Genomic DNA, 25,837 nt, shown 5'->3' on the forward strand with positions numbered 1-25,837 from the left:
GGTGAAGAGAAAAGAAATACTACAGCTCCCAAAAGATCAAATAAATTATTTCTTTCTTTTCATGGACAAACCTCTTACCATTTGTATCAAAAGTGTCTATCTTTGTCCAGAGGGTAAACCTCTTGGAATACTAGGACACAACCCCAGATACACCCCACGTTTTGGTTGTTCTATGGACTTATCCTCATGCAGCAAATCAAAAATATACAGAAGGTTAATTTCAAAGTTTGTAGTAAATAATAATACTCATAAAGTTCAGAGTAGCACCTTTTTCCAGCCCTTAAATTTCTCCTCTCAACCCCTTACCTAATTATTGGATTTTTTTTTTTTTCATCTAAGAAGCAAATGTGAACTCAGTGGCTCAAACAAGCTACTCTTTAGAGTTCAGTTGGTGAAGTTGGTTACCCTGTCTTTACAAAGGGTTAAATTCTTCACATAGAAAATTCCTCTTCCACTGATTTATGCTGTTACTATGGATCATATACCAAGTGTCTGTAGTGAAGGGCCTTGTCCACTGCATGGAAGATTGGACTGGGTTTATTATTCAACAACAAGCACTTACTAAGTTGTTGATACCAAATGGACATAACACAGTCCTTGCCTTCAAGGAGCTTACCACCAGGCAAGAAATAACAGACCAGTGATCAGATTTTTCCAAAGCAATCTTACAAGTACCCCTGGAGTATTACTATAAAATGGAGAGACGAGGTCAGGTTCATATGGTAGAAAAAATTAGCTAAAAACAGACCAGAGAATGGGTTGGCTTGCTTATGTGGGAGGGATGAATAAGACTGAAGAGAAGCTGGACAGATGGAAGACTATTTTAATAGTCCAGCTGGGTTAAAGACCTACACTAACATGTGGCAGTATGATAGTGGTGATAGTAAAGGGCTATTACGGAGGTGGAATTGACAGAAGTTGGTGACTGAAAAGAAAGCAAGGGAGAGGAATATGGTGGCAACTACTCCCACATGTCTGCATTGGGCTATTAGCTGGATAGTTGTGCCAGTAATTTAAATAAGATGCCCAGAAGAAAGTAAAGATTGCTCAAGCAGGGATGGAAGAAACAAATGAGATAATGTCACTGGCCATCATGCATATAGAGACAGAGATGCCCAAGAAGGAGATAAATAGGTAGGTCTCAATGCAGGAGGAAGGGGTAGGCAGTTGGTCTGGATTTGAAAAGTAGAAGCTTTGAGCCTGGAACAGTTCACCAGGAGTGCCATGGGGACTTGGCTGGGGCTGAGGGGAAGGTCCTTGGGCTACACTCTCACTTAAGGCACTAGTAAGGAAGGCGCTGCTCAGGAGGCGGAGATGGAGTGGCCAGGGAGATGAAGAAAACAAGAAGATATTGATTTCTCAGAATTAAAGAAAAGTCCATAGCAACCATGAGACAATGGTACAAAATGCCAAAGAGGTATCACGTAAGGAAGGGCACGTTGGATTTGGTAATCAGAGTCATTGGCAGTTCTTTTTTTCTTTTAATTTATTTTATTTTATTTAAATTCCATTAATTAACATACAGTGTATTACTAATTTCAGAGGTAGAGTTCAGTGATTCATCAGTTGTGTACAACACCCAGTGCTCATTACATCATGTGTCCTTCTTAGTGTCCATGACTCGGTCATCCCATCCCCCAACCCCACCTCCCCTCCAGCAACACTCAGCCTGTTTTCTATGGTCAAGAGTCTCCCATGGTTTGTCTCCCTCTCTGATTTCATCTTCTTTTATTTTTCCCTCCCTTCCCCTATGATCCTCTGTTTTATTTCTTAAATTCCACATATGAGTGCAAGCATATAATTATCTTTCTCTGGTTGACTTATTTCACTTAGCATAATGCCCTCTAGTTGCATCCATGTCCTATATATATACCACATCTTCTTTATCCATTCATCTGTTGATGGACATCTGGGCTCCTTCCACAGTTTGGCTATTGTGGACATTGCTGCTATGAACATTGGGGTGCAGGTGCCCCTTTGGATCACTACATTTGTATCTTTGGGGTAAATACCTAGTAGTGCACTTGCTGGGTTGTAGGGTAGCTCTGATTGGCAGTTCTTTTTTTTTTTTTTTAAGATTTTATTTATTTATTTGACAGAGAGAGAGCAACAGCAGGAACACAAGCAGGGGGAGTGGGAGAAGGAGAAGCAGGCCTCCCGCCGAGCAGGGAGCCCCATGCGGGGCTCGATCCCAGGACCCTGGGATCATGACCTGAGCTGAAGGCAGACGCTTAACAACTGAGCCACCCAGGCGCCCCTGATTGGCAGTTCTTTAACAGAACATTTTCAGAGGCTAAGAGCACAACCTGATTACAGTGGGTTAAACTCTGAAAAGATGTGTAATCTTATCAAACAAGGTGTTAGTACATTGTTGTCTCTTTATCTGCAAAGCACTTTGAGAGTAAACCCAAGAAAAGTACTGGAATCCTTCAGTCAAAATATTCTATGCATACCAAAGTTAAAAATATTTCAGTAGGCTGTTACATTGTATACTAAAATATTGCTTAATTCATTAAGGGAAATTTTATAAACATAAAAAATAATATGATAAAATGAGTATAATACTGAAAAAGAAATTTCTTCCTCTGCCTCTTCTTCGTTTTCCACCATTGGGACCCAGATAGATAGCATTCACCTAATTCAAGAGAAAATTATAAACATTCAAGGTAGAAGCTGCATCATGTTGAGAAGTAAAGGATCTATTAAAGAATTTGGATCCCAGACATGGGAAAGAAAATTCTGGGGAGAGGAGGATTGGCTATGATTTAAAACGTATTTCATGCTGCCCATTTTTGTTAACTAAAAGAAACATATCTAACTAGAATGAAATGTATCCTGTTTCAAGAAAATAAGGAATTTCATTTCTCACTTTTATGGTTAAAATAATTTTATGTGCTTCATGTTTAATTTTGAACTGCATATTATGGGCATTGATAAAGAAACCATTCTTTTAGTCAAAGTGCCTTTGTACTTTACACAAATTGTTTGAATCTCATATGTAGAAAAATGTGCACTCAAACTTACTCAGAAATAAGAATAAGTATTTTAATAAATGATTGGGGGCTTTTTTTTTTGTATGTATAAATTAAGTAAAAATGAGTGCTGTTTTCTGATTCTGAATCATTAGGCAGCAAATGAATGATTCTAAGGCATTCATTCACTTTCCACCAGAGCACAATAAGCATGGTTTTCCTCACTGTAGAACTAATTCCTTTGATATAACATCAGAACTACCTGCACAATTTAAATTACTGAGAGCTATTGGGGAAAATGTAACTAAAAAAAAAAAAAACACACACACACACAAAAACCAACTCTCCAGATTAAAGAAAAACCATAATCCTCTCTTTTTTTTTTCTTATACTGTACATTTTTATTAATGTTTCTGTGGCAGTTTAAAAACATGGCCCTTATATTCTTTGGTAATTCTCCTATCTAGCGGTAGTTTCTACCTCCCTCCCTTTATTTTTTTTTAATTATGTTATGTTAATCACCATACATTACATCATTAGTTTTTGATGTAGTGTTCCATGATTCACTGTTTGCGTAGAACACCCAGTGCTCCATGCAGAACGTGCCCTCCTCAATACCCATCACCAGGCTAACCCGCCCCTCCACCCCGCTCCCCTCTAGAACCCTCAGTTTGTTTCTCAGAGTCCATAGTCTCTCATGGTTTGTCTCCCCCTCCGATTTCCCCCCCTTCATTTTTCCCTTCCTACTATCTTCTTTTCTTTTTTTTAACATATATAATGTATTATTTGCTTCAGAGGTACAGGTCTGTGATTCAACAGTCTTACACAATTCACAGTGCTCACCATAGCACATATCCTCCCCAATGTCTATCAGCCAGCCACCCCATCCCTCCCACCCCCCACCATAATCCTTTCTTTTTTTTTTTTTACCATAATCCTTTCTTAATAAAATTAGTGTGAATAGAAAAAAATTTGTTTCTGTTTTGAAGAACGGGGCCCTTAATTCACTGATAAGGCTGTGTTGGAGGTTACAGGACTTTTCATTTTGTGTGTACCTTTTAAAAGTGAACTTGTAAGTTAAGCTATATTTATTTTGCAACTTCAAGTAATGGAAAAATGAAATCAAAATTTGTTATTGTCCTATATTGGACCTATCTTATTTATGTATAATAATTTTGTTTCTATCATGGCCAGAACAAAATGGATCACCCATTTTATTTTTTACACTACATGTATAACACTAAAGATAATAAACATACAAAAGTTGGTAAAGGTAAATTCAAATGCATTTATTTTTTAGTGGCATTGGGATAAAATGTATATAGAAAACCCTGATGAAAACAAAATAGTTTTGAGTTTTACATTAACGACCTTGAAGAAATTTATTGTCTTAATGTCTCATCACCAAAATCCCTAGAATAAGAGTTTTGCTTCCAGATATGCAAAACTGTCCCAGCTCTAAATTGGCTTCCTCTTCTCTACAATAAAAATCATCCTATAATATTTAGTGGCAAGTGGATGGAAACACAGAAGTACAAGTCTGAAACCCTGACATATAAAAATGTTTAAAAAGAACCCATTTTAAGTTTGAACCTAAAAATTTCAATCATATTGAATTACAACCCAGATTTTATGCCTTACATGAAAAGAATGATTTCGATCATAATATTACCAAGGTTTTTAGTACTATCCATTATTCATGTCTTGACAAATTACTTGTGAGCTCTAGCTGGGAAATTAGAATGTATGTTCCCGGGTCAGGCACAGGTGTGATTTATGAAAGTCTAATTTTACAGTTTGTTCAACTGCCTTAATACAATGCAGTTTAAAAAAACAAACCAAATATTTTGATTTGCTTCCAATTTAGATAACAATTTAGGCTGCTCTATAATTCAAAGTAGCAAAATAGTTGAAAAATGATTCTCATTTATGGTTGGCATTTGATAGGACATTCTGTTTTTACATTGTACATGCATATTTACATCCATAGTAACACTGTCTAGTATCAAGCAGTATTTTAAAAACTCAGACCCCAAATCCATTATTCTTTGGATTGTACCATGATTTCTGAAACTGAGTCATATCTATATTTACATCGCTTATTTTGTCCAAACATTTTTCTTTCTTTACTAAGATTGTAGTATAAGTGGTAAAAAATCATTGTGTTCAACTTATTTTTGTACCGTAAAAATTATTTCCTTTTAAAGGAATACATAGATGTGATCCAACTAAAGAAAAAAAATATATTTTCAGTGCTTTTTCTCTTTTTCTCTAAAATATCAACATATTGAGTGACCACATGTCTTGGTTGCAGGAATAATCTCATCTTCTACCTGTTGGCCTGGCTAATAGCCCCTTCTATCATCTCTCACTTTGTAGTGTCTCAGTGTGGACAATAAATTATCCAGCCACATTTTCAATATATAATTTGCCTAAATTCACTTAATTTCATGATGCTACATTTTCAACATTTATACAATAGGCATAATTACTTCTAAACTTAATAAAGACAGGCATGAATGTGAAATTACCACCATCATTTTACAAATACAGAATTAATCCCAGTTTTGACTCAGGGTCAAAACGAACGCGTTTTGTGGTTGCATACATCTTTCTGGCAAGAAACTAGTCATGTAATTAAATAAACCTCTACAGCCAGAAAGAAAAAGAATTTTGCATCTGAAAAGCCATTTATTACCTGCTTATTACTCTGTAGCCAGAATCTAATAATCAGCGCTTTTAAGAGATGGACAAATTACATTGCCAAACCCAAATTGCTATTTGAGGTAAGTAACATGATTTGAATTGATTCTGATGATTCTCTAAAGAGAAGAGGAGAGGAAAAAAATGAAATATTTTCTTTATAGTATTTTAGGGTGCCCTTTACAATTGCCCAATCTTTTCTAAAGTATTTAGATTTTTAGAACTTCCATAGTGTCATGTTTAGTTATTTCTAAAAGAAAAAGGATATAGGAAATCCATTCATTCAAATAAATATTGAATGTACATTATAAATAAAAATGCCATGCTAGAGATGATATGCCCCCTGGTCTTTCAGTTGAAGGATAACCTCAATTACTAGAGCCCACTGTATGAAGTCAGGACCCTAATGCTTTCAGTTCATAGGCAAACAGCACGAGGACCACATTGTCACTCTGTGGAATGACATGGAATGATGGATTTGGGGGCCCCCATAAAGATTCTGATTCAGTGGATCTCATGGGACCCAGGAATCTGCATTTTAATAACAATCCTTAATAATTAATGAACACAATGCAATTCAGGAAGCATTATCCTGATGGTATAAAAGCCTTCAAGCATGTTGACCTTGCTCAGCTTTTTTGTGTCTAAACGTGTTAACAGCAGAGATAGCAAGTATAAAAGCTGAACAAGCAAACATAATAAATTAATATAATGTGAATTGGGGCATTGCTATTCAGAAAAATTCACCAGCTCAGCACACTTTTGCGAGATATTCACAGTCTTCACCTTTGAAGTAGATGGTGGCAGCCTCCAAGGATGAGAAGTTGGTATTTTGAAACCCGTATCATGGGCTAGGTAGTTAGTAAAGGGGAAATGGAACCCTTACAGTAACAAGCAGGGTGGTAGCCTGGGACTTTGAATTTGCAACAGGTCCTTTCAGCTTAGTTTTCGGACAAAGAAGAGTTTTAGTCATAATTAAAATAGTTCTTAATGAGAGTGACTGTGTGGGCTGGAACAAAGAATAGAGAATAATTTTCTATGCATAACATTTCCAAAATGCCATTACTACGTAGGAGAAACATCTATGTGTTTGTAAAGTGCACTGGCTTTCTCAGAATCCAAGAAATCACAGATTTAGAAGGATTTTTAAGGGTCATCTACACCGCCCCTAATCCTCATCTACCTACCACCAGATACATGAAACATAGCAAATAAATTCAGAAGGAATTTTATTAAAGCCGATTTCTTTGATAATCAAAGCTAATATGTCTCTCCAAAACTGTACTTCATAAATCAAGGAAAACTAGTTGCTATTATCAACTATTGTGAATGTGAATTATACACTGAGTCAAACTTGCTAGGAAAACTGGTTATTTTTAAAGCAAGTATTTATTAAGTACTTACCCTATGTTAGGTGCTTTATAGGAAGTATTTTATTAGATCCTTATGAAGTTGGTATTACTTAAACAGATAAGGAAATTTAAAGATACTAAGTTACTTAACTGAAATCCCACAGCTAACACCAAAATTCAAAACCAGGTCTGTCTGATTCCAAGACGGAAGCAGAAATGCCATATAAACATCTGGAATGATGGTCCAGATGTGCCTAAAAGAAAAAAGATGTCTGCAATCATCAAACAATTCATAAATTAGCTGAATGGACTTTTAGAGTCAGACAAATCCAATTTGAAATCCTACTTCTATCATGTGTAGGACCTTTGGTAATGATCTGAGCCTCTCTTTGCCTCTGTGATTTATAAAACAGAAATAAAATCTCATAGAGTTCTTATTAAAATCATATGTAAAGCACCTAATAGTGTGATATCTGACAAGTAGGTGCCACTCCAAACCAGAAAACAAGTACTTCTTTGCTAGACTATAGTAATATAAGAAAGCTCCACATTCATTTTGTGTCAGTGGAATTCAGGATATACACATCTCGGATTCAGGTAAGCCTGTGGCATATTGTGATTATCATGTGAAATACTCAGGAAGTATACATGTTTATTGTGGCTAAACATAGATACTGTCCATAGCAAGAAAGGATAATGAGTAAATCAGTGCATCTTTGTCCCATTAAACCTCCAGATTAGGGAGTGTAGAGATGGATATTATGGGACAGAGATTTCTCAATCCAGTCTAATATTCTGATGGTTCACTACCTAAAACTGAGATCCTAATAAATGAAATGATTTGACCAAAAGTCATGTTGAAAGGCAGTATTAGTGGGTTAGTTCCAGAACAAGAAGAAAGCTATATAGCTCCCTGTTCAGACCTGTACCCTCGATTTGCCTTTTTCTTATAACAAATATACATTCTTTGGGCAGTTTTTTTACCAAGAATCCTTAAAATACTTGGAGTACTCTGTCCTAAGAAAATAACCCCGAAGGGGTGAGACTTGGGGGAGGATAGGAGGACCAAATGCATGAAGAAATACTCTGAATATTCATTTTTTTTGAAAAATTCTCATTTTTTATAAAAGACTTATTTTTATTAAAAAAAACCATCATATTTCCTACAATGGCACAAAATTTGAAGAGCCGTAATAACCATTCACTCTGTCCTGTTCTAGAAGTCTTTCCTCAAATGTTAGCCCATCTGAAGTACCCACACTAAACATTCTATTAAATTGGCCCCCTTCCCCCAACTCTATCCATGTTCCTTTTCTGCTTTTTTTTTTCACATGACAGTTACCATTTTCCAGCATGTACACAGTTTACTTATTTTGTGTTTATTGACCACCTCTTCACAAGGGCATAACTTTCAAAAGGGCATGCATTTTTGTCCCTGGTTCACTGATGTATTCGCATCACCTAGATCAACCCAGTAAGGGTTCAGTGATGTTTGTTGAATGCATGAATGACCTCCCAAACTAGGAGACTGGGTCAGTAAATTACGGAATGATATTTTATTCTACTTAAAGTGGTCATAAAATTTAGAAAACCAATGTAAAAATATCTAGAATATGCCATTAAGTGAATAAAAAAAAATTCAAGTTCAGATATACACTCAGAGGGGAACCAGGTAAAACTATGGACCAGAAAAAAAGATTGAAAGGGAATACAAAAAGGGAGTGGGTTTTATGCTCTTTGTTTTCCATTTTTAAATATATTTTTTCGCATTTGAGAGCTATCTCCAGGAATAGAGAAAAAGCAGGAAGAGGAGAAAGAACTGTGATTGTAAACGTTCTGTCCCCATGGCCTTGGGATGCCTCAGGCCCATATGCTCCTTGCCTGAATCCTTGGCATCTTTATCTAAAATGAAGATGGAACTTTTTAGCCAAGGAGCCTATCAGGGCTTAGTTTTCCTCTTATTTCCAGAAACATGTGATTTGCAGAATTGGCTCAGGAATCCCAAGTTAAGTAACTTCATTTTAGCTAAATATTCAGTTTTGTTCCCCGTTCCCCTCTCCATCCACAGTCCATCCCAATCTCCTGAATTCCCTTTGCTGTTATCCACATCCGTTTGTCTTGTTGCTGTTTTTCTCCACTACTCTCTGCCAACATCCTCCTACTCCAGTCTTGACCCCAGGCTCACGCCTTGTTTAGCCTCTGTCCCCAGTTTGAGGGTGGGTGCTTCCCTGAACAAATAAAGTCATGGCACCGAGAAAGTTCAAGGCCAGAGAAGTCCAGAGAGGCTGATGACATTCAACTTCTCTCCCCTCGCCCTGCCTTTCCCTGCATCTTGAGCCAGGTACCTGCACCCTGTGCTTTCCATCAGCCTCTCTGCAGCAAGCTCTGGGCCCTTCCCTCCCACTTTCTGTTTCTGCAGACAGTGCCCGTGTTTCCCTTGTTTGTAGCACTTCGACACCCCAAGTGATTCCTCTTACACAGATCTCCTTGCGTGTCCCCTTCCTGGGTCCCAACAACCGTAGGTCTTTATTTCTCACATTGCAGGATGCTCATTGCTCCTCATTTTCTCCACTGGAAAAGACAAGATCTTCTTGTAATCTTCATGTCAGCTGCTCAGTCCCCAGGTTCATGTAATTTTAGGATCAAAAGGAATCTTAAAAGCCACCTAGTGAGGGGTACCTGGGAGGCTCAATGGGCTAAGGATCCGACTCTTGATTTCAGCTCAGGTCATGATCATAGGGTCATGAGATCCAGCCCTGCTTGGGGCTCCACCCTGGGCATGGAGTCTGCTTAAGATTCTCTCTCTACCTCTCCCTCTGCCCCTCCCACCCCTCTGCGCTTAGCCCCCCTTACCTCCCCACCTCAAGTGTGCGCTCAAAAAAAAAAAAAAAAAAGCCAGCTAGTGAAACCCCCATTACCACTCCATGGTCAGTACATCGCTAGGTACATGATAGATGTTTGGGAAATATTTGCCATCAATAAATACTGAAAAATCAGCCACTATGTACCAACTTTTTGGTCATCTTTTATTCATATGTATTTATAAAAATCAATGAGTAATCATGGAGAAGCCTGGACCCTAGAAAGCATTGAGGTAAAACTGAAAAACTGATTTCAAATCAACAACACACCCGACATAGGAGAAAAGATAAGTTACTGACAAAAGAACGAGCAGAATTATGATGAAAAGATCACATAGAAATAATAATATCTTCTACCACTAAGAACTGTTAAATAATGGAAGGATGCTAAGGAAAGCTGAAAAATGACAGTACTTGAGGTTAGCAACGTATCTGGGATGATTCATTGGGTGATTAAATTAGGCTTTCCTTGATGGCATAAAATAAAATAAATATGTTAAATAGTTCCTCCTCCAAGAGTCTGGGAAAGGTTTGATTTCCATTTCACTCAAAAATGTGAAATGATTATAACAAGCAAGCCCCCTTACCTACCTTAAAATCGCTAACATTACCTTAACACTACCCCTGAGATTACGAGAACTGTATTCATTGTGCTTTTTGCCAGGACAGCTGAATTTTTTAATGATAATTTTTAATGGTCTTTTTTTTTTCTTTCAGGCTTGTAAATTTTATAGTTCCCAATGGTATGTGGTAAACTACAAATATGAACAATATTCTGGAGACATCCGACAGTTACCCCGGTAAGAACCTATCAAGAGTACTCCTTGGGTTTTTCCATATATAAAATATGATTTATGTTTAAGTCCTACCATTGTTTACAAATACATGTATGTTAATCTAGTATCAAGGTATATTTTACAAAATTTAAAAATAATTGTTACGATAGAACATTTTGTTCAACAACATATATTTTGTTGTATATGCACAGAATCGATTGTGAGATATAAATTATTCTTATTTAATTTTTAGCAAAGTCTTAAAGTATCATTATACCATTCTTTTGTGAGCTGTCATTTCAATAGCAGATATAACATGACTAGAAAAGAACAGTTTGGACCAAAACATTTTTCTGATGATATTCTGTATTTTGCGTTCAGATTTGCCACTGGTTTCATGTGTTTTCATACTGTGATATCAAAAGTCATGTAAATAAACAACTTCCACAGAAGTGACATATGTTTAAGAATAGTAAAAGGGGAAAATAAATAGCTATTTTTTTTTTCTGGTCTCTGGGGAAAAGAAGTCTTTGGGAAAAGGTGTCTTTGTTCTGCACCTGTTCAAACGTCACCTTCAGGGACAAGCTCACCTGACCTACTACCTGAACTAGTCATTTATTCAGTGTCTGTGTCCCCCAATAAAGCAAAAATCCCCAAATGGTGGGGCTTTTCCTTGCAGAATCCCCTGTAGGCTAGGAGAATGCCTGGCCCATGGTTAGTGTGCAATTATTACTTATTGGATAAATAAACTAAGTACATGGCACATTTTGAAATATAACATTCCTGGATGGGATTGGAGTGGCTCAAATTAAAGAACTGCAATGAATTGGAATCTCCTAACACATTGCGTCATCCATCTAAGATGATGCAAATAATCCAGAAAAACACAACAATCAAAAGTGAAGTTGTTATTAACCCTCTCCTCAAGTGAAGATGTCGAGAAGATACACATCATGCCTAAGTTTTTAGTGGATACATGGTTTAGATTTGGGCACTATTGGCCCAGATTTCCTGTGCTCCCAGAAACAACTGTTCCAGACTCGGATACTTGGAAGGGCTGCTCTCAACTCCTGAATGCAGAATTTTAAGGAGCTACGGAATAGCTCATAGAAGGTGCCATTGGAGCTCAGGTCTGAAGGAATAGTAGCTACCAGCACTCTGAACTTGAGAAAGGATTCCCAGAGGAAAGAGCAAGGGCAAGTGCCCTGTCTTGGGAATCAGCATGATCTCTTGAGCAGAATGGGGAGGCTTGAACTGATGGTTAGAAAAGCTGGAGTAAGATGAAACCACAGAAGGAGACAGGGGCCTGGTGGGCCCCAGAAAAGAGCTTGGATTCATTCTACCGCGATAGAAGCCTGGGGAAATTTTAACCTAGTGAGACGTGATCCAGTTTCCTTCTTTAAAAAATCACTTGAGCTACTCTAAGGAGAATGGGATTGTAGCAGTGAGTATACAAAAAAAAAAAAAAAAAGAGGTGGAGGGAAAAGAGGCCATGTTATTTTTCAGTTACATTACTAAGAGCAAAACAGTGTTCTTCCAAAACAGCAAATCTTTTTTTTTTTTTTTGCAAACCAGTGAATATTAACTTTTACCAAATCTCTGAACATCCCTTTAAATTCAGGTTACTCCTGAGAGTTAACTTCCTATAACTTTGTGTTGAGAAGGTCCCACCACATGCTAGGCTTTCCTGAGTAATTACTATATTTGGAATATCTGCATGTTAGTCACACGCTTTTTTTTTTTTTAAGATTTTATTTATTTATTTGACAGAGAGATAGAGAGAGAGAACAAGTAGGCAGAGAGGCAGGCAGAGGGAGAGGGAGAAGCAGACTCCCAGATGAGCAGGGAGCCCAATGCGGGGCTCCATCCCAGGACCCTGGGATCATGACCTGAGCCGAAGGCAGCCGCTTAACCGACTGAGCCACCCAGGCGCCCCTAGTCACATGCTTTTTGTAAGCACAACTAAAAAGCAAAGCATTTTTTTAACATCGAGACTTCCTCTTTCTAAAAACCGTTCTGAGAAGCGGTTACAACTTGGAAGCTGTGTCCAAGCAGTTGGAGGACCTCATATGAAGTGAGAGATTGTAGAAAGTGGCATTTAGCTGCCCTTCCAAGTATATGACTTCCTGCTGATTTCAGGTCTGTTGAAATTTTTGTTGTTGTTTTTTTAAGATTTTATTTATTTATTTGACAGAGAGAGAGCACAAGTAGGGGGAGCAGGAGAGGGAGAAACAGGCTCCCCATTGAGCAGGGAGCTCAATGTAGGGCTTGATCCTAGGACCCTGGGATCAAGGTCTGTTGAAATCTTTAATGGCTTTGCCCCCACACACTTTTTCTTATGTCCACGATGCCATCAAGCAAAATAAATATGTGAAAGATTTCACCTTCGTCATATTCATCCCCTATTAAAACAACAGAGGAAACACCTCCACTGAGAACAGGGCCTGGATATCATCGTTGAATTAGAATTCTCATGGAGCATGAGAAGAAACGTCAGGAGAAGCAAGACAAATGTAACTGAAATACTGTTGGGAATTTCCCTTAATAGACTAAAGGAAGTGGAAGTTGATACCAAGAAGGGGAAGAATAATACTACCACAAAGTAGGAGATTTTAATGAACTATGTGTATTCAAAGTGAAAATCACAAGTTCCAGAATATAATCCTCACACATCTCCTGAAATAATGAAGACCGTAACACTGAATAGAAAAATTATTTTTAAAATGATTTTACAAAGCCTAAGCACTCCCCATTAAAGACTGTGCATATTTAGGTCAGTAGTGGAAACAGATAATTTACTTGGCCTTCAGAGGCTATTAGAATAAATCATGTTCATGCCTCCTGGATTAGAAGAATTCTCCTATGTCTGCTACCAATTTAAGCTGATCATTTCTTTTTATGAGTTCCTGAGGGTCCAAAATAAAAACTCGCAATTATGGTAGAGTGAAAAAAGAAGCATGTGTTTATCTCCCTAATTTTTATTCTTTAAATTTGAAATTGTGTTATTATTAATGCTTAAGAACCTCACTTTTTTTTTAAGTGGTGTTCATAGAAGGATACTAGAGAGAAACATTATTTCAGGCTAGAGTGTAAAATATAAGCCTTCACACATAAAAATCAGCACTGAACTTGGGATTCACAGGAGACAAGAATGACAAAAAGTACATGATGCCAGAGGAGCCAAGAATATACCGTGGGGAAAGGACAGTCTCTTCAATAAATGGTGTTGGGAAAACTGGACAGACATATACAAAAGAATGGAACCAGACCCTACCTGACGTTATCCACAAAAATTAACTCAAAATGGATTAAAGACTTGAATGTAAGACCTGAAACCATAAAACTCCTAGAAGAAAACATAAGTGATAACCTCCTTGACATCCATCTTGGCAAAGATTTTTTTGGATCTGACTGCATTCAAGAAAAAATAAACATGTGGGACTACATCAAACTCAAAAACTTCTGCACAGCAAAGGAAACCATCAGCATAATGAAAAGGCAACCTACTGAATGTGAGAAAATATTTGCAAATCATGTATCTGATAAGGGGTTAATATCCAAAATATACAGAAAACTCATACAATTCAATGGCAAAAAAATAAAACAATCCAACTAAAAAATGAGCAGAGGATCCAAATAGACATTTTTCCAGGGAAGACAGACAGTGGCCAATCAGTACATGAAAAGTACTCATCATTAGGAGATACAAATAATCATCAAGAAAATACAGATCAAAACCACAGTGAGATATCACCTCACACCTGTTAAGAGTGGTTAGTATCAAAAAGGCAAGAAATACCAAGTTGTAATGAGGACGTGTCAAAAAGGGAACCCTCATGAACTGTTGGTGGAAATGTAAACTGGTGCAGACACTACGCAAAACAGTATGGAGGTCCCTCGAAAATTTAAAAATAGAACTACCATGTGACCTAGCAACTCCACTTCTGGGTATTTATCCAAAGAAAATAAAAACACTAATTCAAAGAGATGTATGCACTCCTCTGTTCACTGCAGCATTATTTACAATAGGCAAGACATGGAAACAGCCTAAATGTCCATCGAAGGATGAATGGATAAAGAAAATGTGAGATAGGTAGGTAGATAGATAAGTAGGTAGGTAGGTAGGTAGGTAGATTGATCGATCGATCACTGAGGAACATGACCACTACTGTGATCCACAGTTACCAAGAACAAATGCCTGTCAAATTGGTTTTGTAAGAAAGAGAAGAAAGGGTAAGTCAGGCTGGCAGAAGAGGGCAGAATATGAAGTTCAGAAAGGGATAGAATAGTATCAAGGTCAAAGGGAGACTAACAGGAAATAATTAGCATATAGCATAGGACCGTCCCTGAGCTAGATGTTGACATCCCATGTTCAAGTTTGTCTTTGCTGCCTCTCCCTGTTTTCCCTACACATTCTTTTATTTTTCACTCAGGATGTTTTCTTAATACCCCCTTTACTGCCCTGCCATCATTTTAAGAATCCTGGAACACTCATGTTCTCTTCTCTGCAGACAAAATACTTGGAGTAATTGCTCTGAAATCAACCTTATGAATCTGCCTCTGAATCTCAAACAATGTGTTGCCTCATGCAGGATGAGGGAGAGAAGGAAGGGTTGTGTTTAGGGGCTTTATTTTGCCAGTCAAATGAAAAGGTGAAAGGGACTGCTCTTTGTTCAGGAATGTCAAGATATTGTTAAGGAGAAAAGGGATATTTTGGGTAGGACAGGAAAAATTTCCCAGTGGTCCTAAAATAACACTGTCCTCGGCTACTGGCTCTGTCTTCACATAAACTTGACCCTAACCCAAAGAGGCAGAACATGTTAACATTAAGGGCAATAAGCATAGATATGCTTCAGCATCTCTAAGGCTCTGTAGGAAGGAGAAAGGAGTACAGATACACCAAGATCCTTTGGAAGAGAATAATGGCTACAATCTTAACATGCTTATTCAAGATGGTTTGGGTTCATTTATCCTACATACAGCAAGTAGCATTTGGAAATAGGGCTTCTAATCCCACCTCTTCCACTATGTGTTTATGTGAGTAGCTGTTACAGACTTCACTTTCCTCTCAGTACAACAGTGAGACTAGACTAGACTGTGGAGTTCTAGCATTTGTGTGCAAATGTCTGATTACACACATATATAATTTAATAAAAAGCAATATGCTGCTTAATACATATTTAGACTTCAGTACAAATGTTCTGTTATCTTGGTAGAGATTTTTGGACTTCTTTGAAATTGCAGATAAGTCATAGATGAAGAAGGTTATATTATGTATGTATGAATATGTTTCTGGAATTTGGAATAATGCACACCTATTCGAGTAAATTAATATACGTCAATGAACAAATATTTATTATGTTCTTACCCTGTGCCAGAACCTATGGTGGAGGTAATCTTAAAATACACATTCCCTATAACCATTCTTTCAAGCCTCTGGCTTTTTAATAAACCTGTTACCATTTACAACTACTTACCTATGGACTTTGGGATTTCATATCAAGACTGTGCAACAGATAACAAAATAGATAAATAAATCGAGACTAGGTCTGAAGTGAGGCCCCAGATATCATCTTTAATACCCAATATCAACTACTGTGTACCCCAGAATAGCTTTATTTTTCTTAATTATTGATTTTGATAGCAAGTAACTTACATTAATTTGAATTTATAAAATAAATTCACAATAGTAATAAGATCATTTTTAGAAACCTGTTTAACACATTAGAGGTGCCTCTTATGATGTTGATCGCCAATGAGCATCTCTACAGTAGGAAAAGACAAAGCTGGGGGAGGTGTAGATGGGACTTCATTGGAGCCCTGGCTTTAAGAAACATGTCATCTGGCACGCCTGGGTGGCTCAGTCGGTTAAGGGTCCAACTCTTGGGTTTGGCTCAGGTCCTGATCTCAGGGTCTTGATCTCAAGGTCATGAGATCTAGCCCCATGTCAGGCTCCACGTTCAGTGGGAGTCTGCTTGAGTTTCTCTCTCTCTGCCCCTCCCAATCATGTGTTCTCTCTCTCTAAAATAAATAAATAAATCATTTTTTTTAAAAGAAGAAACATGTAATCTGGTGGAGGGTAAGATAGGTGCACACACAACAGATTTGGGTAAGAACTGAAAGAGATGTGTGTCTGGCATCTACAGGGAGAAAGTCCTCATTTGTAGAGCCTGGGATGCCTTCGTAGAAACCACTTTGGGGGCACGAACTCTTTTTAGACTACCATAGAATTTTATTTAGCTTTAAAAAGGAATGAAATCCTGAGACATGCTATAACATGAATGAAACTTGAAGACATTTTACAGTAAGTGAAATAAGCCAGACACAAATTGACACATACGGCATGATTCCACTTACATGCGGTACCCAGAATAGTCAAATACATAGAGGCAGAAAGTAGAACAATAGTTACCAGGGGTGGGGGAAGGGAGAGATGGGGAGCTGTTGTTTAATGGATACTGTGTCATTTTGGGAATGAGAAATGGTTGTACAATAATGTGAATGTACTTAGTGCCACTGAACTGGACACTTAAACATGGTTAAAATGGTAATTGTCCTGTTATATACATCTTACCACAATTGAAAAAAAAATTCTTATCAGGTAGAGAGAATGTGGCTCTGATCTCAGGCTTTTCCATTTTTAAAAATGAGGTCAGTGTTCTTTCTCCACCTTGCCCTGCTGTGAACCAGGAATGGGCATTTTCAGGTCTTTCAGAGGGAAGGTGAAGAATATTATGAACCCATTTGAATGTGTTTAATCCCTATGTGAATGCAGTCTGGTAATTGTATGCATAGTTAAGTATAAAGAGTCCTTGGTCATGCCCCTTCTTATCTGGAATACCATCAACATAGGAAAAGATTTGTGATAGGAATAACTGAATGAGCACCCCTGGGCTTTTTTTTCTCAATGGTCAGATTCTGGGGTTGCTTCTACACAATATAAATCACCTTAAAGAAAATAAATATTCCATGCAAATCCTATATGTAGGATTTTCTAGCTAGGTGTCAAGGGATGCTGTTGATCACTTTCATTCAGCCATGAGTTGTGAAATAGAATCAAGCCAAGAGAAGTTTATTTTTGTCCTATTTGACCATTCATAGTACCAGGTGCACACTCTTGCTGCTGCGGGCTGGTCAGCATTCCAGTGTTACCACGGAAATGCACCAAGCGAGAACAATTCCACGAAGTCAGGTTGGGGCGTTCTTTGGCGGAGGCCACGGTTAGGAGAGCAGCGCACCCTAGTGGCCAGAGATCAGACTGGTTTTCAGGAACTTGGTTTTTCAAGCGTCCATGTAGGACCCTGAGGGCATGTCATTGAAAGGCAAAACAGAAATGAAAATATCACTACTTCATATTCCACTGCAGAATGTGGACAAAGGAAAACATAAACCACCAAACCTTTAAAAGTGTCCTGCTTGCCTTCATCTCCTTCAAGAAGACATGTCAAATCTGAATAAATAGTAACTCTGTGGTTTAAAAAATAGAGATTTCTTTGCAAGAGATAATATGCAATGGTGTAAGGGAAAGTTAAGACTTCCAAAGGAAATAGGGCACTCACATGATTACATTACTTTATTTAAGAAAACACAATAGTTGTTACCTAGGGAACAGTGGAAAACGAAAGCCATGTTTCAAATGACAAATCAGAAACTGGTTTTGTTTGTTTGTTTGTTTTTAATACCAGAGCAGAATACAAGCCAGAGAAACTTCCTTCACATTCCTTTGAGGTTGACCATGAAGATGCTGATAAGGATGAAGTAAGTACATTGTTGAAAGTGAAATGTTTAAAACGGAGGATACTTTGTTCCTGTCTTCCACTAGAGCATTTCACATTCCGACCAGATTAACATAAAAGCAAAAGTAGCTACTTGTGGAAGGGCTTTTTGTCAAAGGGAGTCACATTTGTTTTGAAATTGAACATAATTATTTAAGATGAGTCAATGGAGAAAGAGGAGTTTCGTTTTTAAGTGCAAGGTCAAAGACCCGGGATTCACAAAAGATTGCAGTCATGCCAATGATGCTTCTTCTCCAGGATACCACCTCCCACTCGTCGTCTAAGGGCGGTGGGGGAACGGGAGGAACCGGAGTTTTCAAGTCTGGCTGGCTCTACAAAGGGAATTTCAACAGCACAGTGAACAATACCGTTACTGTTCGGGTAAGGAGACATCAAGACTCATCTTTGTTTCTTCCAGTATTCTTGACACCCCCTCCTTCAGTCACTGCACAGAGGAGAGTCATTTGCATTGAGTTTATGTTTCGTGTCATATTTTATTTCTGAGACAGGACGATGTTGTTCTCTAGAACGGTGCCCTAGAATTGTAGCGCTCCTGAAGGAATTAGAAAAATTCTAATTTCTCTAATAGCACACCGCAATTGGAACTACTTCTGTATATCTTTTCCTTTATTTAGTCCTTCAAAAAGCGCTACTTCCAGCTGACTCAGTTGCCAGATAACTCCTACATCATGAATTTTTACAAAGATGAAAAAATATCCAAAGAACCCAAAGGCTGCATCTTTTTGGATTCCTGTACAGGTGTGGTTCAGGTGAGTGGAAATCCCTCCTCCTCCTTGGGTTTTTTTTTTTTTTTCCTCTTGGGTTTTTTAATCAATGAGTGCATTCATCCACTCATCAATCATTCATTCTGTAAGTGTTTATATAGTATCTGATATGACCCAAGAACTGTTCTAGACCTTATGGATTCAATGGAAAACAAGGCAGCCTCGATTTCTGGTTTCACAAAACTCACTTTCGATAAAGGAAGAAAAACAGAAAATAAGCAAAGAAAGAAATGAACAGAATGGAATCTGTTGGTGAAATCTGGAATAAAGAAAATAAGTAGGGCTAAGGAAGGGAGAGGGAAAAATGGTAAGGTCAGAAAGCAGTGTTAATGCTCCAGAAGTGAGGAAAAATGTTTTCAAAGAAAAATTATTTGATCTGAAAACTAAAGAATGAGCAGGGAAGCAAGTGCAAAGGTCCTGAGGCAAGAGCAAGTTGGGTGTATTTAAGGAGAAGGGGAAAATGACCACCTGTGTGGCTACAGTGTAGAGAGCCACTGAGCTAAAGGATTCAGTAAGGTAATATATAAACCATATATTTCACTATACTTCACAAATACTGTCTTTATTATTGGGTAATAATGAAAGAGTAACTCTACAGTGTACATACACATCATCTTCCTTCTGAGAGGAGGTTTCCTTCAAAGACAAGGATTACATCGATTCCCAAAGACTTAATTTCAGAAACAGGACACAGTGCTTTTAACAGACAATGCTGTTACGCAAGCTCTTGGTCTTCAAACTATTGTTCTTAGTATTCGATGTGACATGGACCACTGTGGCAAAGGGAAGCAGAAGAATTCTGTAGGCTTCATTTGGACATCTTGCTTTCATTTATTCTTTTCGCTCTGATGAGGTAAGTATCATTTTTCCTTCTTACATAAAAATTGAAGCAACCAAATGTTATAGCAAACTCTTCTTGAATTTCACAGAAAGATGCTGGCTCAATGATCTTGGGGACTGTGTTTCTGGTCACAGGCCACTAGGAGCAGACCCTTCTCTTCTCACTAAGCCACAGGCATTCACATAGCTTGCTCCATAGCTGAGATTACATCTTGGATTAATACCAGGGGCACTTGGATATGCAGATGCAAAATGAAGTCTTCTCCAGCCTCTTAGGCCTAGCCTTCTTCTGGATGGTTTATCTGTTAAAATCTGGAATTCCTCCAGAAAATAATAATGCTGAACCTTAAAAGGAAAGAATTAATTAACTGTTGCTGAGCACTGGGTTGGAAGTGAAAGATAATTGCGTTTTAACACAGACGCCAACTCTCCATATGGAAAGGGCAATAAGGGTCTTAATGGAGGGTGGAGATAGTTTTTTATTGTTGATCACAAAGGAAACTCTTTGGCTTTAGAAATAATCAAGTAAAACCTTAGTAGCAGGTTAAAGATCACGATTACATTTTATAGACATTGAACTAAAAATTTTAAATATTTTCTTTTCCATTTTTTCCTTCAAAGCCTGCTCTAGCAAATGCATTATCATCTTTTAGGAAGTATCACTGTAGCCCAACATATCAAGCTTGCAGAGATACATATTAATATGACATTGTTTCTTCAAAGAATCCTGTAACTCCGGGTTGAGCGCACACCTTTGTGCTCGAATGTGACCTTTCACTACAGGAACCTCTTCACCTTGTTTTAGGCTATGCTTCAGTTTCTGCTTAAATGATGCCTTGGAGCTGGAGAGTGTCTTCTAGGAGAAAACACAGCTTGGGGTTCACACAGATCAGCATTCAAATCCTGGTTTCACCATTTACTATCAGAGGCTTCGAGTAAGTTACTCAAGCTCTGAGCTCAGGTTCCTCATCGGTAAAAAGGAAAAAGGATCGGGGAGGCAGTGTGTCTTCAGTCACTCTTCCCTAGTCTTGTAACCAAACTAATGTGATTTCACTCCCTGGTGAGTCACAGGTAGAAACGCACCAGGTGAGTTGTCACGCAAAGGAAACTTTATTTGCAGCAAATACAGAAATCATGGGGAATAACTTCTAAAGCCATGACTCCTCAGCAAGAATGAGTGGGTTTCCTTTACTTAAGGTTAGGATGAATATTTAGAAAGAGCAGCCTTGCCAATGTAGGTAAGGTCATACATGTGTCTTATGGAAACACGCCTATACAGACAATGTATGTTATGTAAATGAGGTTTGTGCTTCTCTTTGGGCAGAGATTTTAATATTATAATGAGGTAAAAGTAATTGTTGGTTACTCCATGGGTCGCTCCACAATCCATCCGCACAGGCAGGAGTGGGGGTCGAATTCAAACTGGTCCGGGCATTCCGGGCCCCAGAAGCTCTTCATATGGGCAGTTATGCTTGAGGAGTAGTTTTGGTTTCCATCATGGGATGCTGTGCCCTTCAGGTCTTTTGCCTGAGTTAAGAGATAAGCCGGAAAGAAGAGCTTAAGGAAAAATGTAGGACAAAAGTCAGTGGGCACAAGCAAGTAAGAAGTGAAGGTCAGATCTAACTGGTGATAGTCTTTCCATTAAGTACAAAGGTCACAACTTTGAGAGATAGATATTCAACTGTGGAAAGGCCTTCCTAGAAAAATTCAATTCACCTTCCTGAAATTTCTACCTAAATATGTTCATTTATTCATTCATTCACTCATTCAACAAACTTATTTAGTCCCTGTGACATACTAAGAACTGTGCTCAAGCATCAGGAACTCATAACCAGAGAGGGACACAGGCTCATTCCTAACTATTACACAGTGTCACAAAAGCTGTAAGGGGCAACTTCTGTTGAATGTTCTAGGAGCACATAACAGTGATGAACTCTTCTGGGTCAGCTAGCAGGATTCCCCAAGGTAGATTTTACACATTAAAGCACAAATGAATAATCCTACTTCATTTTCCAGGAGAGAGCCATTCAAATATTTGGGAGCATTTATTACATATTTTAAAGAGTTCAGCTCTATACCCCCTCATTTCTATTCCTGTTTATCAAGACCTTATAACCCTTTGAGGAGAGAGGACCTCCAGCTTCCTGAGATCACTTTGGGGAGATAGACATTTGGGTTACTTATCACCTTGTGTCTGGATCCTGGTTCTTACATATTTGTTTATAGCTCTTTCTGACTTAGGAGGTCTTACAACTGGAAGGAAGATTCTCAATGAGATACTGCAACTTTAGTCATTGGTCTGACAAACTCCCAGGTACAAAATGTCCCTGAAGATGAAACGCATACACAAAAAAACACAGAACAAATGAATAATAGAATGAGTCAGACCTATTTTGTCAAGAATCATTATCTGTTTCCCTTGAATAAAACAGAAAAAAGGAATAAAGACCTTACCTCAGAAGTGATACCTACCATCTGGCATTCTAAGGAAGTCCAAGCTCCTAAGAGTTTTAGTAAACAAGCCGTTTTCATTTGTTTCATTCAGATCTATATCATTGTGTTCTAAGAATAGCCCTTGGAATTCTTAGAAATACATTTCAAGGGTGAGATCAAGTAGAGAAAAACTCCTACCCACCCAGTAAATTTCTCAGAGATTTTTGGTGATGTTTATGATTGGAAGTTTTCTGGATCTTAGTTAAAAAGGAAAAAAATAACAGTTGTTTTCCACTTCATAATATCATCAAACAGTAATGTAGATCTGTTTTATCCCCCATGCACTCCCAATCTGGAGCAGAACTTCCAGTTTTTGCTGCTTCCATTTTGATATGATACAAAAAGATATTCCAGCCTGTATGATCCTATTTTGTTCCTTCAGAGTCTTACTCATTCATCTACTGGCCCATCCATCCACTCAAGGTTCTGCCATTATGGAAGAGAATGAATAGTCCAAGAATCCCATCTGTTAGGTTTTCTACCACAACATTAATAATCACCAATGTCACTTGATACAGGCTTAAATGGGATGGGGGGGGCAAACACTGCTTCTTTCATCCCAGGTGCCAAATCTGCCACCTTGTGGATATGGGTTCCAAGACAATGGCCTTGGGGTGCCTGGGTGGCTCAGTCAGTTAAGCGTCCAGTTCCTGGTTTCGGCTCAGGTCATGATCCCAGGGTCAAGAGATCAAGCCCCGTGTGGGGCTCTGCACTTAGTGCACAGTCTGCTTGAGATTCTCTCCCTCACCCTCCCCCCGTCCCTCCCCCAACTCACATACACACGCTCTCTCTCTCTGTCTCTCTCAAATAAATAAATAAATAAAATCTTAAGAAAAAAAAAAAAAAACAATGGCCTCCTGTGCTTAACCAAAGTCTAGAAACTTGGATGCATTTGCAGATCAAGCAACCCACCACATGAGGGAAGTAGGGCCAGGTGTGGGACACCAGGGAGCAGCTTGGGCTGTGTAGACTTGGAGTGTGCTCACCCACAGAAAGGGAGTCAAATTGGGAAGGAAAACAAAGGGTACTTGCCAAGGAAAACAAATCTAGAAACTACACATGACCTATAAACTTCCCACTAGCAAACTCTGGCTCCACAGAATCTCATTTCCAATGATAACAATAAAAACCAGAATGACACTTTCTTCATCTAATAGATTATTTGACAGCAGTTGATGGAACGTGCATGATTATTGTCCCAGTTTATTAAAATAAAACTCACGGAGCTAAAGTGGCTTTCCCAAATCACAGAGCTGGTAAATAGCAAAATTAGGTTTGAAGTGGAGGGACATCCAAAATCACGGAAAGATGCCCAAGGAAATGAGTTGGTTATCATACATCAGGTAGGCATACATACATCCATTTATCCTGCGTAAGCCACACGGACAGGAGAAACACTACAAAGATATGCTCACATGTTGTTTTAAGCAGTGAGTTTTAGGTGCAGGATTTATTTCAGCAAATATATGTTGAAAATTTTGCTGTGCAAAGCGTTATGGGAAAGCCAAATATGAATCAAATGCAGCTCCTATCTTCAAAGAGTTCCCAGCCTGTGGGAGGATGCACAGGCAAAAAACAAAGCAAAACAAAACAAATATAGCACATGCAGATAAAATTAGTGACACATCTGAAACAATAGATTCTGATATCATGCAAGAATAAAATTGCATTTATCACGACATGAGGCTTTATTATATTATATATAGTCATACACGTATATGTCATGTAGATGCTATATTTCTGCTTATTTGTTTACTGACACTCCATAACACTGGAATGTAAGTTCAGTGAGGGTAGGTGTTTTACTTGAATTTTTTTAATGCTGTGTCGCTGGCACATAGAAGGTGCCTGGTGCATTTTTGTTGAATGAAATGAATAAATAAACATGCAGAGAATGGGAAGGATTCTATAAATGGTCACCACCAACCCCAGTAACCTGGATGTGACGTTGTGTGTTTCTTTTTAAAACCCTTCTTTTGTTCCTGCAAAATTCTGCAGAAGTTGCTTATAACACATTGGAACAAGACGGCACAATGGAATATTTTGTTTAGGTTACTTCCTTTGACGTTTGGTTCTCCATTGGCTTTGGTGGCTCTGTTAGAGTATCTATTCCGGAACCTTGCCAGAGGAATACTGCAGAAACAGACCAGTGTGCTACTGCTCGTGAGATACATCAGATGGCATTAGGACATATTCGCAGTTTCCTGTTCTTTATGAAGCCGTGTAGATGGACTGTGGTGGGCTTGAGTAGACAAAGTAGTTGCATCTGCCACAAAGGACACTGTTTTCAGGGAAACAGGAAAATTGGGGGAACAACAACAAAAAGAATATGATTATTTCTTGATTACCACCATAATGACATAACAGTTGCATTTTGAGATTATTAAAATGTCCCATGGATTTTTCTATTTTTGTCCTTTCTTTTTTGTTATTTTATATGCCATTATCTTAGAGATCATGGAGAGTGAGATAGAAAACCACTTAGGGCATCATAATCTTCCCCGGCGTAAGCTTCTCTACACTGCAAGTAAGTAGTTCAATTTCACTCCAAATAGAAAAAGGTGATTTGGTTTTTGAGAAGCTGCAAATGGAATATTTATTTCACTGATAAAAACCCCTTTTTGAAAAACAAGGGCTTGTTAGACTTTGCTTGAATTTTTACAAACTATTTTTGAAAATATTGTTGAAGTCGGCAACCATATTCAATTCCTTTGAAGTACAGAATGCCATTTAGAAAATCAAGTTTTGTCCATGTTTTGTCATGTTTTCTATCTAGAATTCTTTTAGTTCCTTGTCATCTGCATTTGAAAGCAGGTTGCAGCTCGATCCACTTTTAATTAATATAATTAATATAAACATTTTACATAGCTTTGCATCTCCCTGTCCACATTACTTACGGCATGAGATTAGTTAAGCAGATTCTTTCATTTGTTTGTTTTCAAGACAACACTGAGACTTGTTTGCATTTTGTTGTACTCAGATACTTAGCAATATTCTAGCCAAAGCTATGCCCTGAACTCTGAGCATTTCGAGTTCTTTCCTCTGTGTCTATTTCTGTTCCTGTTGTTTTGTAAAGGAAAACTGTGTCTCCTTCTATACTTGCTCTCTGCCGGTAGACCCACTGTGTCAGTGCGGGATGCATGTGGCTTTATGGACTTCCTTCATCAGAACCCCAGAGGTGCGTGTCAGGGTGTGGGGAGGGAGTCCGCCCACACCTCCTGCGGAGATCAGAGCTTCTAAGAATTTGTATTCATAAAGAAGCTGTCTAGATGTTTGCTTT

The 25,837-nt window shown here is 38.2% G+C and overlaps 1 protein-coding gene across 1 annotated transcript in view; it reads left to right on the forward strand.

The window, feature by feature from the left end:
* The window catches only part of DOCK10 (dedicator of cytokinesis 10), a 246,400-nt gene that overhangs the window by 127,297 nt on the left and 93,266 nt on the right, over positions 1-25,837 (forward strand). The window contains exons 4-7 of the mRNA XM_081815303.1: positions 10,606-10,688; positions 18,350-18,422; positions 18,698-18,820; positions 19,075-19,209. Coding sequence (XP_081671429.1) covers positions 10,606-10,688; positions 18,350-18,422; positions 18,698-18,820; positions 19,075-19,209 — 414 coding nt within the window. The remainder of the gene's footprint in view (positions 1-10,605; positions 10,689-18,349; positions 18,423-18,697; positions 18,821-19,074; positions 19,210-25,837) is intronic.

Source organism: Leptonychotes weddellii, chromosome 3, assembly GCF_054177405.1.
Source record: "Leptonychotes weddellii isolate Sample4059 chromosome 3, ASM5417740v2, whole genome shotgun sequence".
NCBI classification, from domain to species: Eukaryota; Metazoa; Chordata; class Mammalia; order Carnivora; family Phocidae; genus Leptonychotes; species Leptonychotes weddellii.